This window comes from Aspergillus ambiguus (assembly GCF_047715705.1).
Source record: "Aspergillus ambiguus strain CBS 117.58 unplaced genomic scaffold BDV59scaffold_30, whole genome shotgun sequence".
Classification (NCBI taxonomy): Eukaryota; Fungi; Ascomycota; class Eurotiomycetes; order Eurotiales; family Aspergillaceae; genus Aspergillus; species Aspergillus ambiguus.
This window is the reverse complement of record NW_027395543.1, coordinates 213,895-236,239: the sequence shown is the minus strand read 5'-3', so window position 1 is coordinate 236,239 and position 22,345 is coordinate 213,895. Positions and strand designations below refer to the sequence as shown.

Genomic DNA, 22,345 nt, shown 5'->3' with positions numbered 1-22,345 from the left:
CGCCTGCAACGTCTCTTCCTCTCTCTCTCTTCCTCGTTCTCCTGTCATTCCACCCTGTTCAACCCAAACCTCCCCCGATTGATTATTTTATTCCTCAACTAATTTACCCCTCCTCGAATATCCCCCGGGTTGGTTTACTCCCCCCTCCTCTTCCGCAATATGTGTTCAGTTTCGGAGCTCTATGCTGACTCCTTACACCCTCAGCCTCCTCCACCATGTCGCAGACCCATGCCCTCTCCGATGATCAGGTCGCGGGTGAGCTCCGCAAGATGACCGCCTTCATCCGCCAGGAAGCTCTGGAGAAGGCCCGCGAGATTCAACTGAAAGCCGACGAGGAGTTCGCCATCGAGAAGTCCAAGCTCGTCCGTCAAGAAACCGCCGCCATCGATACCCTCTACGAGAAGAAGTTCAAGCAGGCCGCCATGTCCCAGCAGATTACCCGCTCCACCCTCGCCAACCGCACCCGTCTTCGCGTGCTCTCCTCTCGGCAGGCGCTGCTCGACGACCTCTTCCAGCAAGCCCGCGACCAGATCTCCGGGATTGCTGGCAAAGACGCTAAGAGATATCAGTCCGTGCTGAAGGGCCTCATCCTCGAAGGCCTCTACGCCCTGAATGAGGAGAAGGTAGCCATCCGGGCCCGCAAGAAGGACTATGACGCCGTGAAGAAGGCCATCGGCGAGGCGGAGAAGGAGTTCAAGGACGCGGTTGGCAAGGACACGTCGGCCGAGCTGGACGAGGCCGAACCCCTGCCGGAGGGATCGTAAGTTTTGACCTGCTCTCGTCTTGCGCACGTCGAGATCGTTACTAACATTGACTGTAGCGCTGGGGGCGTGGTCGTGGTCGGTGGTCAGGGCAAGATCGAGATCAACAACACCTTCGAAGAACGCCTGCGGTTGCTGGAAATCGACGCTCTTCCCGCCGTCCGGGAGACGCTATTCGGGAAGAACGCGAACCGGAGATTCTACGATTAGACGTCGCTTTGTTCTACGTTGCAGCCTTGCTTGTTACCCCCTTGTATCTACGTGCCTTCCTCTGTGGCGGAGTCCGCATAGCATTGTACAGAGTTTCTGATCATCTATGACTTCAATTTCCATTACCTGACGATCTACTGCATTGTCTGGCGGACAGCTTTGCCAGACCCGTCACGAGCTTTCACCCCTTGTGTCACCCCTCTTCATGTCCTCGAAAAGGGATCCTCGTGCCCCCAGGGACGGTGGAAAACCACGTATGGACCGAGGGTTGCCTTTCTTCTCGTGGTCCAAAAAGAGACTTCTTCGGACGTGGCTTCGACCTGACCGAGTACACAATCCGATAGTGCAACGCCTCTAGGCCTTCCTTGGCCAGCGTCCGCTTGAGATGAGACGCCCCGGAATCCTCAATCGAAGTGAAGATCTTCTTGATTCGGTCCGCCAGCGTATCCACTTCGGTGTTGAAATCCCGCTCGGCATCCTTGCTGGGGAAGTCAAGCCCAGACCACCCGGAATCGATCACGACATTTAGCAGCGTCGTAGTGGCTGCAAGCTCGCCGTAGTCGTAGTCGGCTTCAGCCTTGCCTTTATATCGTTTCATGTTGAATCGCCTGTCCTTGAGGACTTCAGTGATTCGTCTCATGCATGTCATTGTGTCTGCTGTGTCATTGAGAGGTTCCGCATCGCCGGTGAGGAAGGCCAGTGCGAGGCGAGCGCGGAGATCCGCGATCCAGGATGAGGTTGGGAGAATGTGTCTGATCATGCGGCTTTGGAAGACGGGATCCTTGATTGTGTCGTATGCGGGCATGCAGAGCTGTTGTTTCTAGTTGTCGTTAATAAGAGCTGGTAGGTGAATTAAGCCGAACTTACACAGTCATCAGCGGAATCGTCGTCACGGGAGATACTGTCGAGTATTGCAGAAATAGCTCTTTCTATCCCTGAGCATATCGTGACGTTACTAGTTAGAGAAATGTCGAGGGTGAGGCGGAATAGGAGGCTGAGGATGTGTTTGCGCGTGTCGGTGGCAAATCTAAGCTGTGTCAGAGATGGTCTCAATAAATCACATTTAGGGCTAACTACGAATTCGAAGCACCGCTAAACAGATCGAGGATAGATAGCAATGAGCTGCGGTGTTGCGCGTCCCCCCGCAGAATGTTATCTACCACCGTTAGTACCGCGTAGCAGCGCTGAGGGGGGGGGGGGGGGGGGCAATGGTTACGTTTTGGGAGGGCGTCTGGGGTCACTTCTTCGCAAACGGCCAACGCTTTGGGAGTTGCCCCAAGCCGCTGGAACAGGGTGTCGATATGACTCGGGCGTATGAGAGACCGGATGCTATCCGCGCGTGTGCTCTAGGGAAAGATAAGCAAGCGGATGAATACTCAATGGGTATAACAGACCCACCTTGAGCGCTCTGCAATATGAGTGCCTCAGACTATCCCGTGGCTCGGACGGTACTACGGTGGAACGGTCAGTGCGTGGGTATGGCCGTGGCGGGTGAACAAACCTGTGTTGAATAACCATGTGATCAATTCATCAGGGAGACGTCCTCGAGAGAGCGCGACATCAACTATGCCTGAGAAGAATGCCCGCTCTCTGGAGTCCGGCTCTGTGAGAGTTAGTATTTACTTGACTGCGCGGATGTCAATACACTCACCCCGTAGGACAGACATGTATGTGTCGGGGTAGAAGGAATCGCGGGGAAATTCGAGCGGAGGCGCCATGTTGTTCCCATAGTCGAAGAAGAACCAGGCCTTTTCCAGATCGAACGCTTCCGTCCGACGAACAGCATCCAGGAGACGCTGTAGGCTGCCTTCGCCATCCTGGTCGCCAAACGCTGAGGTCAGTATACCTTCGCTCAACTGGCCCTTCTGAGCCCAGTTCGGTCCGCTGCTATTTCGGGACTTCTCGTTCTGAGCGGCTTTGAACTTGGCAATTTTGGTCTCTGTTTCGTTGTCGTCGACTGCCTCTACGACGAGACTGTCCAGGGTGTTTCTATAGGTTGGGGGTGGTGCACGGGTCTTGGACGATTTCTCTTTTGAGGGCCGCGAACGGCGGGATATATTGGAGGTCGACTTGTTCTCGATCGCCGTTTCAGTCTCATTCGCGTTGCTTGGGGTGGCAAGCTGCATGAGGAGCGTGTCCGGCGCTTCCAGAGACGCGATGGAGTCCGTGTCTTCGCCATCGGAGCTAATCACTACTTCCTTGCCGTTCTTGACAACGCGCTGGGTGGAGTTGAAGCTCGATGCTGCATCTGAGGAGGCACTCTGGACATATTGGCCGCTCTTCAGGGGGTCGCGAGAAGTTTGGCTTTCGGCCTCCTCACTGAGCGAGCGCAATAGAGAGGCTTCTAGTTGGGAACCTGCGGCATTTGGGGTCTGTGGAGATGAGGCATTGTTGGCTCGCCGCTCAGTGAGGGGCGATGAGAAAGAGAGAGGTGGGGCCGTGCGATCCTCACGAGAGTCCGACGAAGGATCTCGGTTGGGTAAGGAAAAATCAGGCGGCTTGAAGAAGTGGCTGATTTTCCGCGACATGGCAGCCAAGTAAGTGATGAGGAGGAGAAGTGGGTTTGATATTGGGGAAGTTTGATGGGGTTTGCAGCCTGAGGCCGCTGGGTTCCGCTCTCATACTTCCTTGCCATCTGCACGGGGTTGACGACTTGGATTAATTCTACCAGGAACTGATGGACTGTATTAAATAGTGTATGACGTTGCCTGGATTATATATGGGGTGTTCTCAAGATATTGTGGCGGGGTGGTGAGGTTCTGATATACTCCGATATATATTCATCCATCTTCCCAGGTTCTTGTATACATCCTATAGAAAGTCCAAGGTGTTTACGCTGCAAGAACAGATGCACATTGTCAAAACAACTTGATAGAGAATCATAACATCCAGAGAACGATTCCCTCAACATATCATGTGGACTCTGCTACGTATTTCTGCAGCTGCTTTTATCAGCATCAGTACGATAGTAGGCACTTGTAAACCCCCCCCACCTTTGCTTTCCAGTCCCTACAAATCCAAGTATAATCTGATATACATAAGAAAGCAATGAAGCTCCGTTCAACCTCTGGGTAACTAGATCTCTAGATCGATGATGCAACCTGTCTAACATCCCTAATGTTCTCAGTGATGACATTCCGATTGAACGTCTCGAACCAACACCCCAGTAGATAGACTAACAAATGCTAGGGGTTATTGGTACGGCCTTGCTCAAAGTCCACCGCGACTGTCCTCACCGTTTGTTTCCATATAGCCATTTGTCGAGGTTCCGAAAAGATTACTCTACTGTTGACGATGATGGATTTAGCTCAAGCGTTCATTTGCCCAGTCTTCCAGTCGGCCCTGCATTTTTCGATATCCAGATACGCTTCCAGCCGTTACCCGATCCAGAAACGTCTATTATGGCATCGAATGAAGATTTTGGATGGGTTGCACGCAACTGTGAAGGCCACCCGCTTGAAGTCATATATTCAGACAGATGGCTGGGAGGGGAGGAAAGGGCGAGACAGTAATGTCAAGCGACGATACAGAATCCACCGGGAGAAGCGGTGGTGACAATCATCTTGAGGGCAGACCAGTCAAGCAGGGTGCTCAAGACTGGATTATGGGTGTCGAGTGAATTGGTTCCATGGAGCTATTGTAAAGTTGCCTGTAGTATCCCCATGACTTTCCACTAACCTCGAAAACCGGCCGGTATATTTAGTGCAGCATCTCTCGCTGACACGAGGTAAGAAAAATTAGGACAGCTGTCTGACGTCTCCGGTGTAGAGACCTAAGGCTGGCAAGACTCCGTAGTAAAAGGTTATTGATGTTCATTACATTCCAACATTAAAGGAAGCCTTTGACAATGCCAATCATGGTCAATCATAAAGCTACGGGGGACTAAGCTTCCACTGACAAGAGATCGTGAATTGGGGGAATAGGATGACGGTCCTTCCAGAAAGCCAACCGCAATACGAGTCTCAGAATTCTCTCGACGCCCTCAGTCTGACTGGTATGAGGAATCTCAGGTGAATCAAGTGATCGATCTGTTTTTCCCTGACTCGATCCGACCCAGGGAGAGGGAAGATGTCCACGAAGAATGACCACAGTGGCCTTTTCACCTCGCGATCCTGTTCGTCGGCTCCGCACTGCCCAGGGAGTTCCCATGAGAGCAGATACTTTCCCAACGGAGGGGTCTCCTTGCGGGAGAGAGGCAGAGAGTCTCACATCATCACCGCATTGGGGACTGCTTAAGGGGCTCAGGGAGTGCAGATCGGACTTGGACCTTCCACGGCGCCCCACAGCAGTTCATGGTCGATCGGGGGCAATCCATCCGTCATAATTACCCTGAGCATAATTATTATCATTATTTTATGGGGGGTATGTATTCTGTAGCAAGAGGGGAAAAGTGGTCGGCGGGTACCTTGCATCAGGCCAGAAGACAATCGGGGGGCGCGCAATTTATTTGCGGCTCGGCAAGATGGGGCTTGCGTATTGCATTGCGACCCCTCAAGAGATTGTCAGTGTACGTACTGCGTAGTCAGCGATTTCTCCCGGCGTATCTTACTCGTTCGAGGAATCGGATATGTCAAGGGGAAAATTTTTTTTTTCCTCGTAAGCTCAAAGGCTTCGAGAAAACTGCCCGAGTCAAGACTACGGAGGACTGATTCCAACGACGGAGGGATCATCTCGCCAGCCTCCCGGAACGAGCATAGACAGGAACACGCAAGTATGGAGCCCGTACTATACTCGATGCAGTAGGGTAGTTGTGAGGTACCGACGGAGACAATATTGAAGTCGACGACCGATGTAGTACGGAGTACGGAGTAGATTGAGTGAATTGTCGAATACGCTGTATGGAGTGCATGCACTGCATACTGCTACGGAGTACACCAAAGTCATCTTCCGACTGCAAACTCCAAGCAGAACGATAACGCTGTTCACCTGGTGGAGTCCAGCATGTGCCGTCCCCGACAGCTTTTTAGCCCGTTTCAGACTCCATTCTCCGAGACTGGGTGGATTCGTGACATTTGCTGGTTCCATGGAAACTCGCCCAAGGATAACGAATTCTAATTTTTTCCACTGAGGTCATGGTCTCTCCAGACCGGTCGGGAAATAATTGAAGTTGCTGCAGGGCGACCACCATTCCACCAATGTGAATGCATGAGAGGCGCATCCCTGGTCCATGCCGGAACATCCGTTGGACATGTCGTGTTGATGTAGTAGGCATGTCACGCACGCGCATCGAGGAGAATACTCCCGGCCTTTTGTTCAGCGGAAGTAATTCGGGATCCGGGCCATGATGATATCAAGGCAACCGTTGGAACAAGTCGTGTCCCGGGAACCATCGATGGTTGATGACTCGCCTCTTCCGAGGGCCCGGAGTCCGATATCTAGATTATCAATCCTCGCCACCACCGAACACTTTTTTTCCAAGTGTAGGTATGCAGCGGGTTTATTTGCAGGCTGACGAGGGGGGCTGGTGATGGTTGATGCTGATGGAGGGTGTAAAATACGGTTATGCACGTTGGCGATGCATTCCAAGCCTTGTGTTGTTGTTACCTGGCAGTGAATGCATCGCCGACGCGAGCTGACCGATGGGTATCTAGTTCTCGGAGGATTTTTATATATATATTTTTTATGTCTCTTGAGAATCAACCATGGATAAATATTTCCCAATTTTATATGAAACATGAGCAGAAGGGAAAAAACGAGGGTAAAAAAGAGAAATGCTGGAGATCATTATTAAGATGACGATCGATCATATTGAAGGAAACTTACGCGTTCTCCGGGGCCGAATTACCGTACGGGACCGCGTCAATGCCGGGGTCCCGCCCGCCCCTGTGGCCCCGTACGGTATCAATACGACACTCGACCTCCAGTCCCAGTGCTGTTGAGGCCAGAGTCTCGAGAACCTCAACTTTTCCTTTTCCTCCTCCATCTCCTTCTCCTCTCCTTCCCCTCCACTACCTCCCCCTCCTCTCTCTCCCTCCCTTTCTCTCCACTTCGTCGACTTCATTCTACCTTGGAATCTCTCGTCATCTCTCAGACGCTGACCCATGGCCCTTCTCGGGTAACTCGCCTTCCTTTTCCTCCCTCCCCCTCCGGCCCCGTTTCATCGCCATCTGACATACCCTCCATACCGTCCTTAACTTTCTCCCTTCGCTGTCGATTTGGACGCTATCTCGGCTCCTACTCGGTATAGACCGTCGTCTTCGTCCTGTTTCACCCGTTGGCCGGTCCATTCTTCAACGCCTCAGTCGCGAATCCGTCGTATACTTCTAAACCCCCCCGTCTTCCGGCTCCTCCGACGACTCTATATCATCATACAATCGATCTCCCATTGCTGTCGAGGGTTCAGCTCATTGGGGCGGATGCTCTCCCTCCATATCTAGAGTCTCAACCCCCCGGTCGTTCGATATATGCCCCCTCGAGGGCAACCATCTCGCCTAGATGGCTTCTGTCAATTTCGACCCCGAGGCCAATGAACCGGGGAACGATGTGCGCGAGGTGAGCAGTAATATCTCCAAGCCCACCAAGCGACAACGATGGGCCACAACCCGGGTCCCCGGTGCCGGCGGTGTTAAGAAGCGTGTCTCCATCATGGACCGCTTCCACAAGCGCCATGAATCCAAGAGTGAGAAGCGCAGGTCCAACCTACCCACCGCCGAAAACCCGGATGCTCAAGGCGATGAGGAAACCGGGAATCGAAGGATTTACTTCAATACCCCGATCCCGGAATCTGAGAGAGACGAAGACGGTCGTCCGATTGCCAATTACCCTAGAAACAAAATCCGCACCGCCAAGTATACTCCGTTAACCTTTGTTCCCATGAACATCTGGTTCCAATTTCACAACATTGCCAACATCTATTTCTTGTTCATTATCATTCTGGGTGTATGTCCTCTGTTGCCCTGGATTCGCGGTCCCAAACCGCAGCCAACTGATTGTCCCTTTTAGTTCTTCCCCATTTTTGGTGTCGACACCCCCGCGCTGAACACCGTTCCCCTGATCGTCATCGTCGTCGTCACCGCGATTAAAGACGCCATCGAAGATTGGCGACGGACCGTCCTAGACAACGAATTGAACAATTCCCCGGTCTACCGTTTGATCGACTGGGACAATGTTAATGCGAGCGAGGATACCGTCTCCCTCTGGCGCCGGTTCAAGAAAGCTTGTACGCGCGCCACCGTATGGACCTATCGCACCGGTAAAGATATTGTACAGAAGAATAAGAAGAAGGACGGCGAGGAACCCGAAGAAGCCGACCGCCGCGCGTCCTTCATGACGACTGTTACGCCGCGTACGTCCATGTACTCCCAACGAGGCGACGGTGGCCTCGACCAAGATGCGATCCAGATGACTCCGGTTCCGTCTCCCACCCCCGACGCGCGCTCCGACTGGCCTTTATCGAATGGGGAGCAAAGCCAGTTCCTCCATCCCGACAAGGCCCGGAATAGCCTGGTGGCCTCTGCCCCCACCCCCGACCCTACGCCGCCTCGGAAAGGTGGCAGCGTGGTAGACATGGCTAAACAGACCCCCGGGACTGCCAGGTTCAAACGTGACTTCTGGAAGAGCATCAAAGTCGGTGATTTCGTCCGACTTTACAACGGCGATCCTATCCCGGCTGATGTTATCGTTTTGTCGACGTCCGATCCAGATGGCGCTTGTTATGTGGAAACGAAGAACTTGGATGGTGAGACCAATTTGAAAGTTCGGCAGGCATTGCACTGCGGTCGTCAGGTCCGACATGCCAGAGATTGCGAGAAGGCCGAATTCATCATTGATAGCGAAGCTCCGCACCCCAACTTGTACGCCTACAGTGGGGCGCTGCGCTGGGACCAACGCGACCCCGATTTCCCCGAGGCCCCTCGCAAGGAGATGGTGGAACCAATCTCCATCAACAACGTTCTCTTGCGTGGTTGCTCCCTGCGGAACACGGAATGGGCTCTCGGTGTCGTGCTATTCACCGGCGAGGAGACCAAGATCATGCTTAACTCCGGCGTGACGCCGACGAAGAGACCACAGCTCGCCAAGGCTCTGAACTGGAACGTCATCTATAACTTCATCATCCTGTTCTTCATGTGCCTCGTCTCGGGTATCGTCAACGGTGTTGCCTGGAGCCGAAGCGACAAGTCCCTCAATTTCTTCGACTTTGGGTCGTACGGAAGCACCCCTGCGATCACCGGTATCATCACCTTTTGGGTCGCCCTTATCCTGTTCCAGAACTTGGTGCCGATCTCGCTCTACATCTCCCTCGAAATTGTTCGCACAATCCAGGCTATCTTCATCCATAGTGACGTTTTCATGTATTACGACAAACTCGAAATCGCGTGTATTCCCAAGTCCTGGAATATCTCTGATGATGTCGGTCAGATCGAGTACATCTTCTCGGACAAGACTGGTACCCTGACGCAAAACGTCATGGACTTCAAGAAGTGTACTGTCAACGGAGTTTCCTATGGCGAGGCCTTCACGGAGGCTCAAATAGGTATGGTGCGACGAGAAGGCGGAGACGCCGATGGAATGGCCGCCAGGGCTCGCGAGAAGATCGCAACCGACACGGCTAAGATGCTCGAACTGCTCCGCGGCATTCATGACAATCCTTATTTGCATGACGACAAGCTGACGTTTGTTGCACCGAATTATATCGCTGACCTGGACGGGCAGTCAGGAGCCGCTCAAAAGAGAGCTACTGAACACTTTATGCTTGCGCTTGCAGTTTGCCATACCGTGATTACAGAGCATACCCCTGGTGATCCTCCGCAGATTGAATTCAAGGCGCAGTCCCCAGATGAAGCTGCCTTGGTCGCGACAGCCAGAGATTGTGGCTTCACTCTCCTCGGACGACAGGGCGACGATCTCGTCGTGAACGTCATGGGCGAGGAACGCACTTACACGGTTTTGAACACCCTCGAGTTCAACTCATCGAGAAAGCGAATGAGTGCGATTATCCGTATGCCGGACGGAACCATCCGCCTCTTTTGTAAGGGTGCGGATAGTATCATCTATGAACGCCTGGCACCTGGAAAGCAGCAAGAACTTCGGAAACAGACCGCCGAGCATTTGGAGATGTTTGCCCGTGAAGGATTACGGACACTCTGCGTGGCAGATCGAAAGCTTAGCGAAGAGGAATACCGTGCTTGGAGCAAGGAGCATGATATTGCTGCGGCTGCGATTACGGACCGTGAGGAAAAGCTGGAGCAGGTGGCGAGTGATATCGAACAAGAGCTCATGCTTATTGGTGGCACTGCTATTGAGGATCGGCTTCAGGACGGTGTCCCCGATACCATCTCCCTGCTTGCAGATGCTGGCATCAAACTCTGGGTCTTGACTGGCGATAAAGTTGAGACTGCGATCAACATTGGCTTCTCTTGTAATCTTTTGAATAACGACATGGAGTTGATCGTCTTAAACATCCCCGAGAGTCAACCTGAGCGAGCATCCCAAGAACTCGACCGACAGCTACAGCGGTTCGGCCTGACAGGATCCGACGAGGAACTTCTTGCTGCTCGCCAGGACCACACGCCACCCCCAGCGACCCACGCCGTTGTTATTGACGGTGATACTCTCAAGTTGATGTTGGGCGACGATCTGAAACAACGATTCCTCATGCTTTGCAAGCAATGCAAGTCCGTCCTGTGCTGTCGTGTCAGCCCTGCCCAGAAGGCTGCTGTCGTGCGAATGGTGAAACAGGGTCTCAACATCATGGCTCTTTCCATCGGGGATGGCGCCAACGACGTTGCTATGATCCAAGAAGCTGATGTCGGTGTTGGTATCATTGGTGAAGAAGGTAGACAAGCTGCTATGTCTTCCGACTATGCCATTGGCCAATTCCGCTTTCTTCAGCGCCTTGTTCTTGTCCATGGAAGATACTCTTATCGACGTATGGGAGAAACGATTGCAAACTTCTTCTACAAGGTATGCCACCCTCACCTAGCCTAACCCCGAACGATGATTTTAACGAGCTTTGCAGAACTTGGTCTGGACATTCGCCCTCTTCTGGTATTCAATCTATAACGATTTTGACGGTTCCTACCTGTTCGACTACACTTATATCGTTTTGGTCAACGTTGTTTTCACGTCATTGCCTGTTATCCTAATGGGAATCTTTGATCAGGATGTGGATGACAAGGTGTCGTTAGCTGTTCCGCAACTGTACATGAGAGGCATTGAAAGAAAGGAATGGTCGGAGCTCAAGTTCTGGTGAGTATAGCATTCGCCATTGGCTTGCCAATTTTATGCTGACGCGTTGTAGGCTATACATGTTCGACGGGTTCTACCAGTCGCTCATCTGTTTCTTCATGCCATACCTCTTGTACAGCCCCGGAAGATTCGTGAACGACGATGGTTTGAATATCAACGACCGGATGCGGATGGGTATTGTCGTTGCTAGCAGTGCCGTCATTGCTAGCAACACTTATATCATGCTGAACCAGTATCGATGGGATTGGTTGACGGTTCTGATCAATGTTATTAGCTCCCTGCTAATTTTCACATGGACCGGCATCTATTCCTCGTTCGAAGCCTCTGCACAGTTTTATAAATCCGGCTCGGAAGTCTACGGCGCCTTGTCGTTCTGGGTTGTCTTGCTCTTGACCGTCACGATATGTCTCCTCCCTCGGTTCGCCATTAAATCCGTCCAGAAGGTGTTCTTCCCTACCGATGTCGACATCATCCGTGAGCAGGTCACTCAGGGCAAATTTAAATACCTGGATCAGTATGAAGCCTTCGTTCCCCCTAAGGCTGCTGCTGCTGCCTCTGGTGGCTTCAGTGATGAATCTGCCACCTCTTCTGATCTGGGGAAACCAGTTAATCCTAGTATGAAACAAGACCCATTTTCGGACGATCAACAGATATACGCGCCTTCGGTCGCTCCCACACACCACACCCACAATCCGCGGAGTCAAAATGGCAGCACGGGGACGAACTACGCCTCCAGCATTGACATGGCCCCCCACCCTCAACCGCAGTCAGTGGATTATATCCACAATTCTCCCGAACGAACGCGACATTCATTTGACCACGTTCAACCTGACTACGGAATGCATCATAACGACATGACCCGCGTCGATTCACTGGGTGTTCAGACGCCACCGAGTCCGCACAGCCCGTTGAAGAGTCCCTACGATCCTCCTACGCACCCGCCTAACGGTAATTTCATTTAGTTGTTACTATATACTGACTTGATGGTCTGGTTTCTTCTTTTTCCATTTCGTTATTCACGACTCTTCGTCGCTTCTTGTCAACGCATTTCACCTGTGTTTTTATTGTGTGACGAGTAATTACTCTGGAGCCTCATTGTCTATTCCCCGATAGAAGGCGTTTGGTATACAGAATCGGCTGGTGGGTTGGCGCAATCTCTTTTCTTCCCATTCTGATTCTACTACTCCTTGGATCTCTTCCGCATTTACCTTTCTTTTCGTCCTTTATTCTACTGTTCTTGTACAAAAGCATTCAAATGCGCACTTTCTTCTCTGAAGCGTCATCCATCCCTCGCCTCGTCTCCCGCTTATGCTGCAATATTTTTTCGGTTGGAGGCCAGCTTGGGCGTTTGAGATCAGCATGTAGTAATGAGGTCCATGCTTGGAGGTCTATGTGAATGTTAATATTATGGAAGATCTCAACAAGAGAAGTGTGAATTGAATCTATCTAGATGTATGCTACTCTGTATGTTGTACGTAGTTTGTACAGAGTGAATATCAGCAAAACCACCCCGACCGCCTGCCCAAAGAAGATGTGTGAGTGGTCGCGCGTCTCCGCGCGTTAAGTGGCTGGCGTTGGCTGACCGCCCTGACGTCCCACCAATCACCGCCGACACACTGCCGGGCGCCGATTTACTCCCGCGTGTGTACACCTTCGTGCAGGAACCGCTTTTGGCCCTCGCTCTGTTTGTATCTAGGTATCGCTGCCAGACGGTGTGGATCTGTATCGGATCTCTTCGGAGGGAGGCAGCACTTGTGTTTCTACCTGACATACCTCCTAGTCCCTTCATGTGTCCCCCTGTTCAACACTGTCGTCGGACTGAGAAGAAATTGAAGCTCTCCCTCCAACCGCTCCGTCGCCACAAATTGATAATCATGATCATATAGGCTTCGTGTGGAGGCTGGTTCGTTTGGTCTGGGATTTGCGGATTCTGTACTAGACGAGACTTCTCTATCGAGCTTTTGACCCGACTTCTCTAGACGCCAACCTGAGGGGATGCTTGGGAACCTTCTGATTACCGCAGCCGCAGATTGCAACCCGATTTTCGGACCATAGCCATGGATGTGATGGATGTTGTCGGGTGAGTAACTGAGACCTATGTCCCTCATTATACTGCTGCGCATCAGCTAAATCGCCTTTGCTCCCGTTGCAGAGAGCTTCAAGCCCTCCCAGACGATATCCACCTTCTATGCCCTCGACAACATGACGACGACCACGCGCCTTACGACGAACCAGACCAGGTCGATGAATCAGGCCGCAGCGTTGCAGAGTTGATAGCAGAGGCGACGACTCGTCGAGAGAAATTTCTATCATGCATGCGCCTCCTGGCTTACAATGAAGAGGGGGTCCAGGAGCTCCAGAATTGGGTCTGGAAAAAGCTGGACGACAACCTGGAAAAATGCGACCTTTGCATCAAGAAGTACTACACGGGGAAGATATGGCTGATGGAGCAGCTGAAGGAGAACTATGACGATGAGGATATTGAGAAATTTGCGCAGATGCTCGATGAGAGCGACATCAAACGCATCACGAGGAACTTGACCCACGCGACAGCTCAGTTGAAGGAGGTACCCCCGCAGGAGATTGGCCTGAATGTGCTGGACCGCGCTTCGTTGCTGTCAATCTTCGAGAGTTTGAGTTGCGATGCCATGCTACGCAATAATACCCTGCTGGAGCAGTATTTCGATGAGCCATTCAGACTCATCCAGACGAAGCGGAAACTGAAGGTCGGTGACTACATCCCTGCTGTCACGCGCTTTCTGTTCGACTCGAATCCGAATCGAAGCGCCTGGGCTATCTATTCGTGGTCTCGGTATAACCGGCCTCCTTCCCCGCTGGAGTTTGACTGGGCGGTGAAAGACGGCCTCCTTGATGCATTACAAGAGGCCTCGGACCGTCACTCGATGCAGGCCATTGGGAGGCTCTGGCATGGCATGCATCTTATAGTGAGGCGGCTGGATAAGGAACAAATCACTCATCACCTGCGTGCTCTAGAGATCGATCCCTGCCGTCTGTCAGTCGACCATCTGTCGCTCCCTGTTCTCCGTAGTCTTCTGAGAACTATTCAGACCTTCTTAGAGAAGGCACCGGCGGACTTTTGGGATGCGATGCAGACCATATCACCCCAGGCGATTATCGAAGCAGTCTTTTACAACCCCCAATTAGAAGAGTTCCTCATGCAAGCCACCGAGGGTATGCCATATGAAAACTCGCCCATGAAGGACATGTTATCATGGGTCGACCCTTTCATGTCATCCCTGAGGGATGCTCACCGAACGACGGCCTGCAGGTCGCTGGTTTACCAACTGTTGGACCGGCTACAGCACAGGCCTCTCCCTAACAACGCACGATACCGTTGTTTTCATGTTGGACTGAACGTGCTGCTACATACATTGCGGAGTTTTACCGACCATGAAGCTTCTAGAGGGTCTGTTGCCCGCATCATTCTTGCGGAAACTCTGAATATTGTGGGCGCCAACATTAAAACAATATTGGAACCACCGAAGTTTGCCGTTGAGCAAAGCTTACAGCGGGGCATCTCGATGCTTTGTATGGATGTTATCCGGAATACGCTTGCTCTTGAATGTCAATCCCTCAAGAGCGATTACGAGGTGATCCTCCGACATAATTCTCTGCAGCATGGTGTAAGCACCTACTCGGCCCCCATTTGGGACTCAGTGATTCTACATCTCCACGAAGACAACTTGGACCTTTCCACTGCTGCCCTACTTGGCATTCTGCCTCTGGTTGGCCTCGAGAAATTCCCGACTAAAGGGGAAACAAGTTCGGAGAAGACACATTTCAATGCGATCTACGGCCATTTGACGCATCTCGCTTGCCAAATAATCGAACGACTTGCCGATTTCAAACCAGAACATCTGGATGAACTGTTCAAGAGCCAAGATACAAGCAGCGCGTTGATATCAGCCCTATTTGCAGCAGACCTTAACACCTATCAAGCCGCCGTCGACCTAATCAAGAACGTCAGCGGTCAGTCCGCCCGAAGAGACGCCATCTCCCATCTTCTCCAGTCGTTCTTCATCACGACAATGTACGGGCTTAGCTGGTCCTTCCGGCGAATCTCAAACATGAAAACATTCGCTTCCGCTCCGAGGATGATACATACGGGAACAGACATTGTCGACATCCTTTGCGATAGCCAAACTGGTATGCTCAGAACCCGGAAGCTTGCTGACCGGAAGGAAATCCTATCCCTTCAAAAACTCTGGGAGTATCTCTGGCAGGCTTTAACAACTATTTTCGACGAAACTGAGTCATGGCACATCCGGGGTAACGACAAGTCTGTCATGTTAGAATTCTGCCGTGATAGTATCCAATTCGCCGATCTCCTCTTCGGTCAGTATGGTGTTTTTCTCAGCGCCGTTGTCGACGCAGACCCGAGTCAAGAGAGTACTGCGCGCGAGAGCTTCCTGAAATCGCCAACTGCCACTATGAGTGCAATGGTCAAGTGGCTTCGTCTAAAGGACGAGTATCTGGCGACTACGTTAGTCGGACTTGTATCGAAGATCCTTCGACGTTTAGGCGAACTCAGCGTGACAACTGTCAAAGAGGACGCTCTGGGCTTTATAGAAGGGGTTGCTGTTAAGTCAACTGTTAAAACCATCTTGACCCTCCGGGAGAAGGCCGAACTCGTCCGCGCTCTCGAGGCGTACTACAAGAAACCAGTTGTAACTGCTTCAACAGCGAGGCTGAAGAAACAAAGCTCAATTACAGCGTTTGCAAAGCCCACCGAGCCCTCTGCTGCCCCGAGCCCGTCCAGGTCGGCAGAAGAATTCGATGAGAATGTGCCGGATGATGTTCTCCTGCAACTTTCCCATGCTGCCGAACTCAACAAAGAGCGGCGCGCCTCCGAGGCTAAGAAGAAAGCCGAGAAGGTGGGCAAAGTCCTCCCGGCTGTTCCCAAGGCAGCGCCAGCGCCAGCGCCCCTGAAATCCGGCGTAAATGTCCAAGCGTTCCGCGAAAAGCGGGAACGTGAGAGAGAAGAGAAGAAGAAGCGTGACCTCGCAGCGCTGGCACGCTTGAAGCGGAACCTCCCTGCTTCTGGCGTTGCTGAGCAGACCGCCGAGCAAGGCTCTGGGCTTAGTGGAATCGGTGTGCGAGGCAAGGATCATAGCATGCCAGCTGAAAGTATGATGGTGTCATCTGGCTCCGAGTCCGAATCCGAAAGCGAAGACGAGCTTGACAAGGAGCTCTTCGGAGCGAAACCTAGTTCGAAGCCTGATGCCGTTAAAGCCTACGAGGAAAGTAAACGTCTGTCCCTTAAACAACAGGGGCCCGTCAAGAAGATCAAACAAGTGCGTTCGGCGAAAGATATGCGTGCTCGTTTGGCTCCGGACCTTTCTTCGCTGCATCGTACTATCCTTGCCTGGGATTTCTTCGCCAATGGAGACCTGCCACCGAACTCAGGACGTACGGATTATAGCTTGGTCTCGAACACCTTCCGTGACCCTGTCGAGTATCAGCGAACCTTTGAGCCGTTGTTGATCCTTGAAGCCTGGCAGGGATTCCAATCGTCAAAGGAGGAGGGCACCTTCAAGACGTTTGAAATCAAGGTGGCCACGCGTTTATCTGTGGACTCTTTCGTTGAAGTCAGTACAGTCATGCCGATCAATGAAGTCAAGGATCTTGGTATCGGCGAGGCAGACATTGTCTTGCTTTCAAAGGCAAGCTCCCCAGCATCCGTATCGTCCGCACCTCATTGCCTTGCGCGGGTATCTGGTGTCAACAAGAAAAAAGGAACTGTGGAGATCTCGTACCGGGTCAACCCGGGCAACCCGTTTATCAATTCACTCGGGCCCGGTGCAACGATATTTGGTTCAAGGATAACCTCGTTAACCCCCCTGGAGCGTGAATACGGGGCCCTTATGGCTCTGCAGTACTATGACCTATGCGAAGAGATCGTAAAGGCTAAGCCATCACCAATTTTAAACTACTCGGATTCCGGCTTGAAGCCTATCGCTGAGAACTACAAAGTCAACCATGCCCAGGCTAAGGCCATCAAGTCGGCCCTGGACAATGACGCCTTCACACTTATCCAAGGTCCTCCGGGATCCGGAAAGACCAAGACTATCGTTGCCCTTGTAGGCGCTCTTCTGAGCGGTGCACTTGGGAACCATGGTGTGGCGATCTCGCGGCCAACAAGCATCGGTAACGCTAGACCTCAGGCCAGAACAACGACGTCCAAGAAACTTCTCGTCTGTGCTCCGAGTAACGCTGCCGTTGACGAGTTGGTGATGAGGTTTAAAAATGGCGTGAAGACGATACAAGGGCGAGAGGAGAAGTTGTCAGTTATTCGTTTGGGCCGAAGCGATGCCATCAATACCAACGTCCTCGACGTGACTCTGGACGAGCTCGTGAATGCCAGGATGAATCAAAGCTCGCGAAAGGAAACAGGGGAACGAGACTTGCAGAAAATCTACACGGAACACAAGGCTGCTGATACTGCATTCAAAGAGACACGCGCTCGAATTGACCAATGCAGAGCACAGGGGCTTCCGGTTCCGGCTGAACTCGAACGGGAATTCGACCTCCTCAAGAAAAAGAAGACGCAACTGAGCCAGGAGATCGACAACGCCCGGGACAAAAATCACTCTGCTGCCCGTGATGCCGACTTGACGAGACGACGAATTCAGCAGGAGATTATCGACGGCGCCCATGTCATCTGTGCCACCCTCAGCGGAAGTGGTCACGAGATGTTCCAGAATCTTAGTATTGAATTCGAGACCGTAATCATTGACGAGGCGGCGCAGTCTATTGAATTGAGCGCCCTCATTCCGCTCAAGTACGGCTGCTCCAAATGTATCCTTGTCGGAGATCCCAAGCAGCTGCCCCCTACCGTTCTCTCGAAGGTCGCCTCCCGATTCCAGTATGAACAAAGCTTGTTCGTCAGAATGCAGGCAAACCACCCTAGGGATGTCCACCTGCTGGATATTCAATATCGTATGCACCCGGAAATCAGCGCCTTCCCGAGTAGTACATTCTACGACGGCAAACTCCAGGATGGACCTGACATGACCCGCCTACGTACTCGGCCCTGGCATCAAAGCGAACTGCTCACCCCGTACCGGTTTTTCGATGTCCAAGGGCTTCATCAAAGTGCTGCGAAAGGACACTCGTTGATCAACATGGCAGAACTCAGGGTGGCCATGCAGTTATACGAGCGACTGTCGACTGACTTCCGGACGATTGATTTTGCCGGCAAGATTGGTATCATTACACCTTACAAGGGCCAACTCAGGGAGATGAAGAACCAATTCGCGGCGCGCTATGGAAACGAAATCTTTAGCAAGATTGACTTCAACACTACGGATGCCTTCCAGGGTAGAGAGAGCGAAATCATCATCTTCTCCTGTGTCCGGGCGTCGAACAAGGGCATTGGTTTCTTGTCGGACATTCGTCGTATGAACGTCGGATTAACCCGTGCAAAGTCTTCTCTTTGGGTCCTCGGTAACTCGCAATCTTTGGAGCAAGGTGAATTCTGGAATAGCCTTATCAGAGACGCCCGTCGGAGGAATGTCTACACCGAGGGCGATGTCTTGAAAATCCTGCAGCGACCTCAGTTTACTGGTTACAAGGACGTTGACATGTTTGATGCTGACGCGTCGGCGTCTGCGACCCCGTCCACAAACTCCCCTGCACCTCTGCCTGAGAAAGATGCACAGCCTCTTCCGCTACCTGACGGGCCATCCGGGGGTGCTAACGGTCTAGACGTAACGCGCATGTGCGGATACTGTGGAAGCGCCGCTCACATGACGCACAAGTGTGACAACATGGAGGCCAAAGAGGCAGCCAGAGGTGTCTGCTATCGGTGCGGAGAGTCGGGGCATACGCGCATCACCTGCACCGCTAAGCGTTGCATTGAGTGTGGTCAGATCGGACATCTCGCTCGAGAGTGCCAATCCACAAAGCCACTACCAAAGCATGAGAAGGCAAAAATAGTGCGCAGCGAGCAAAACCTTGCCCAACTGCAGAAGCAAAAGACCGAACAACAGCGAGCAAGGCAGCTTGGAGGTCATGACCCCAAAGTACCAGTCGTTCAGATAACTACAAATTCCGAGCCTAAGAAACAGGAGCACCCGCCCAAACTCGAGAATGGCAAAGGATCTATCAAGCGCAAGCGTCCTGATTCTCCATCCTCAGATTCGCAAAAGCCTCCCAAGAAGGCGCCCGAAAACGCCCGGCCGCCAAACGCACCGAGTGGTCCTAAGAATCAACGGCGAAGAATCGATGCTAACGTGCCCCCTAGCATGGAGGTGAGTTTGTGGCCTTTATTCTCTACTGTTCCTTTTGCTGACGAATGTCGCAGGGTTTGGTTAGGCCATCCAGGGATGGTCCGGCATACTCGCCGATGAGGCACGACAAGCCGACTCACCGTCCGCAGTCTGACTCCGGTCCGGGCCCAGGTGCACAGAACGTAAGTTACTGTAAAGTGTATGGCCCATGGAGTACCTCTTGCTGACTTGACTTTAGCACCCACCGCGACCTTCAGCACCGCGGCCCGGCAACGGTGTTCGCCCGCCAATGATGCGCAAGAAGAAGGAAGCCGATCCGTTTATTCGACCCAAGCGGAAGTAGATATGAATTGCCTGCACCACCGCCGGCTGTCGTCATGGGAGACTCAAAAATTTATTGGTGACAATCTCATCGCATACCTGCTTGCATACAAGTGCTCATCCCTATTTTCCTGTTCCTGGTTTGTTCCTGTACCATCTCGCATTTTCCCATCCGCATCGTTTTGGACATTGCATGTTCGCCGCTGTCTCAGAATCTTGCACTTCTGCATCATATGGCGTTTTGGAGTTCTCCCTTACTCGTTGGCTATTCTACCTCGGGAAAAATGTATGTTACGATGCAAGGTAAAGGTTCCGTACTGTGCATATACCTTAGAGACAGATGTTATGGGAGGGACGCAATAAACAGAGGACGTTTCTTAACATGAGACTCGTGTGTCAGGCTAGACAAATAGATGATGCCATAGATTAGTAGGTACTCATGTTCCACTTTATGCGGACATATCGGTCTCGGAATCTGCTGATGTATGTTCAATGGTGCAAGGTGATAGATATACACGAAGCTCAGTGCTAGGGGATGGGTCTGGACGAGGGAGAAGACCGTGCATACCTTCATGAAAGAGAAAGGCTCAGTGAGGAAAAGTGCAGAGACCAGCGCAGCAACCTAGGCCATCGTCAACGCACACGAAGAGATTATCTTCCTCTATAGGAAAGCCGTAGCGGATGAATGTCTTATTGATGGTGCTGTGACAGGGATGAGCCTAGGATATTGAGTTTGGTTCCTGCGCCAGCTTCAGCAAGGCAAACAGATGCAGATATCGACGCCGATATATGGAATCGGCCGAGTCTCCAGGCAACGAGAGTCAAGTGGCTGAGTAGGCAAAAAAAGTTTACTACAATAAAGCTTATCGAGAGGCCTGACATGGCCAAAGTCAAGGGTATTTGGGATGATAATGAAAAAGTACGAGCGTCTGACAGAGCGGTAGCTTAAAGTTAACTGTGAGCGGTGGTGACAGCTGCTGCATGAGTTTGTTGCTGATCTGAGTTTGAAGGGGCGATATGCAAGGTCAGTGCTCATGACAGGAGACTTTTAACAATAGAATTATTGAAGTATATCACTCGGAGGGGTGAAGCGGTTCAAAGTTTCTTTGCCGGCGTGAAGCCCCAGAATTACCCCGGAGTTGTTGCATGCCAACCGTTACCCGTCAGGATGTTATATGAAGGGCAGACTAAGTTTGGGCGGCTTTTCAGGAGAGTGGTATATATAATGCTTGCTAATGACTATTAAGATTAGACAGCCTTCTCTGTTTGACAGCAATGGGACAACGATATCGAGCACGATAGGTATGTCATGACGAGCTGTTTCTATTAAGTGCCGATTAGTGGCTGGAAATATTTGATCTGAGATATATTGGGTCTACAATACATACTGATGGAGGACGATTGATTGCCTGTAAATTAATATGGGGCAGATATGATTGTCTTGTTAACCCCGCAGAAACCGAACAGGAGCAGGTCTGATCAGTCGGGATAGCACATGTGATCTGACCAAATGAGAATATACGGGAAGAATGTACTCTGCTGGACAAGCAGCCACTCATCTCCGGTGACTCACAGCCCCAGTCTTTGTGTATTCTGGTGCTATGCGGCCGAAATGGGGACATAGGATAGCCCCCGCCGGAGGTTGGATTGATACATGGACCCGATCAGCTGGGATAGATCAAGATCCCCATGATCAGCATGAGTGAACTACTGGGAGTAAGCCTCCCCAAGTTTGGGACCGAAGAATGAAGGTCGATCGGAGATTAGATTCCCATGTACGTGATGTATGAAGGTGCGCGTGGATGTATGTAGGTAGGGACTAGATATGTACAGGAGCCAAACGCCTACATGAATCTATGAAACCGGATTCTTCACAACAAAAATGTCTCTGAACCCCTTGCGATCTAAATCTATTCTGTCAGAAATGCAGACAAACTCGCGATTCAGTTACATGACGTATTATTAGCTGTTGTCTGCAAGGGGGTGGAGCAGGCGGGAGCAGACTTGCTGTATTATTGCCTTTTCATTATTGTTCGAGTAGTGCAAGACGGGATCGTGATATGAACGGAGCCTATCAATCTTGAGAATGATGGCGATTAGGACTGTCCTAGTCTATTGACTGTCCATCCTCGATCTCTATGGTGCCCACCTTTGTGCGTCGGTTTCCGCGCATGGAGAACACGGGAATAATGTATATCCCGAAGTCTCAGAATTGAGGAGTCTGGATGTGGATGACGGCTGGAGATCCGTTGGAGACCCAGTCAGATTGATTGTGGACTGACTCGGGGTCTTCACGATCCCGAAGGATCCCGTTGGTGTAGTTAGGGCTTGGGCGTCAAACCACCCAGGTGCAATACGACGGGAGAGGCAGACATTGTGGACAGTTTGCTTGCTATTCTCTGTTTTCTAGGAGTTTAGCACTCTTCTCGATGCCTGTAGAGCGGTCCTCTGTACGGTCAAGGGCTTATTTGTCTCGTATGCCACTATTTTAGGTTGATCCGGCAAGGTTCCACCGCCAATTATTACCAGGATTATTGCTAGTTCGTCGATTTCGTTCTATCCCGTCGTACTTTGTCACACCTCTCTGATTCGAATTCTATTCTATCTTCGTTG

General features: G+C 51.7%; 5 protein-coding genes across 5 annotated transcripts; 4 read left to right on the top strand and 1 right to left on the bottom strand.

Annotated features, from left to right (window-relative positions):
- Positions 1-215: 215 nt before the first annotated feature.
- On the top strand, positions 216-971 carry BDV59DRAFT_194839 (H(+)-transporting V1 sector ATPase subunit E; the record flags this gene model as incomplete). Its single annotated transcript, XM_073692461.1, has 2 exons — positions 216-760; positions 821-971. The coding sequence occupies 2 exons, from the start codon at positions 216-218 to the stop codon at positions 969-971; spliced, it is 696 nt and encodes a 231-aa protein (XP_073545474.1).
- A 193-nt stretch (positions 972-1,164) lies between these two features.
- On the bottom strand, positions 1,165-3,499 carry BDV59DRAFT_204184 (uncharacterized protein; the record flags this gene model as incomplete). Its single annotated transcript, XM_073694404.1, has 7 exons — positions 1,165-1,791; positions 1,839-1,998; positions 2,049-2,127; positions 2,188-2,317; positions 2,370-2,422; positions 2,473-2,574; positions 2,623-3,499. The coding sequence occupies 7 exons, from the start codon at positions 3,497-3,499 to the stop codon at positions 1,165-1,167; spliced, it is 2,028 nt and encodes a 675-aa protein (XP_073545473.1).
- A 3,388-nt stretch (positions 3,500-6,887) lies between these two features.
- On the top strand, positions 6,888-12,573 carry BDV59DRAFT_184034 (phospholipid-translocating P-type ATPase). The gene is made up of 4 exons (XM_073690617.1): positions 6,888-7,850; positions 7,914-10,874; positions 10,930-11,159; positions 11,212-12,573. The coding sequence occupies exons 1-4, from the start codon at positions 7,407-7,409 to the stop codon at positions 12,119-12,121; spliced, it is 4,545 nt and encodes a 1,514-aa protein (XP_073545472.1). The 5' UTR covers positions 6,888-7,406; the 3' UTR covers positions 12,122-12,573.
- Positions 12,574-12,838: 265 nt separating this feature from the next.
- Positions 12,839-19,672, top strand: BDV59DRAFT_184032 (putative tRNA-splicing endonuclease). Its single transcript, XM_073690616.1, has 3 exons — positions 12,839-13,239; positions 13,312-19,593; positions 19,650-19,672. The coding sequence occupies exons 1-2, from the start codon at positions 13,217-13,219 to the stop codon at positions 19,529-19,531; spliced, it is 6,243 nt and encodes a 2,080-aa protein (XP_073545471.1). The 5' UTR covers positions 12,839-13,216; the 3' UTR covers positions 19,532-19,593; positions 19,650-19,672.
- BDV59DRAFT_90159 (uncharacterized protein) lies at positions 19,673-20,289 on the top strand. Its single transcript, XM_073697304.1, has one exon. The coding sequence runs from the start codon at positions 19,757-19,759 to the stop codon at positions 20,093-20,095; it is 339 nt and encodes a 112-aa protein (XP_073545470.1). The 5' UTR covers positions 19,673-19,756; the 3' UTR covers positions 20,096-20,289.
- Positions 20,290-22,345: the final 2,056 nt, after the last annotated feature.

Coding starts and splice junctions, on each gene's coding strand:
- BDV59DRAFT_90159 (XM_073697304.1), top strand. CDS start 19,757: ATGAATTGCCTGCACCACCGCCGGCTGTCGTCATGGGAGACTCAAAAA.
- BDV59DRAFT_184034 (XM_073690617.1), top strand. CDS start 7,407: ATGGCTTCTGTCAATTTCGACCCCGAGGCCAATGAACCGGGGAACGAT. Junction 7,851..7,913: donor TGTTCATTATCATTCTGGGT/GTATGTCCTCTG, acceptor TGTCCCTTTTAG/TTCTTCCCCATTTTTGGTGT. Junction 11,160..11,211: donor TGGTCGGAGCTCAAGTTCTG/GTGAGTATAGCA, acceptor GACGCGTTGTAG/GCTATACATGTTCGACGGGT.
- BDV59DRAFT_184032 (XM_073690616.1), top strand. CDS start 13,217: ATGGATGTGATGGATGTTGTCGG. Junction 13,240..13,311: donor GATGTGATGGATGTTGTCGG/GTGAGTAACTGA, acceptor CTCCCGTTGCAG/AGAGCTTCAAGCCCTCCCAG.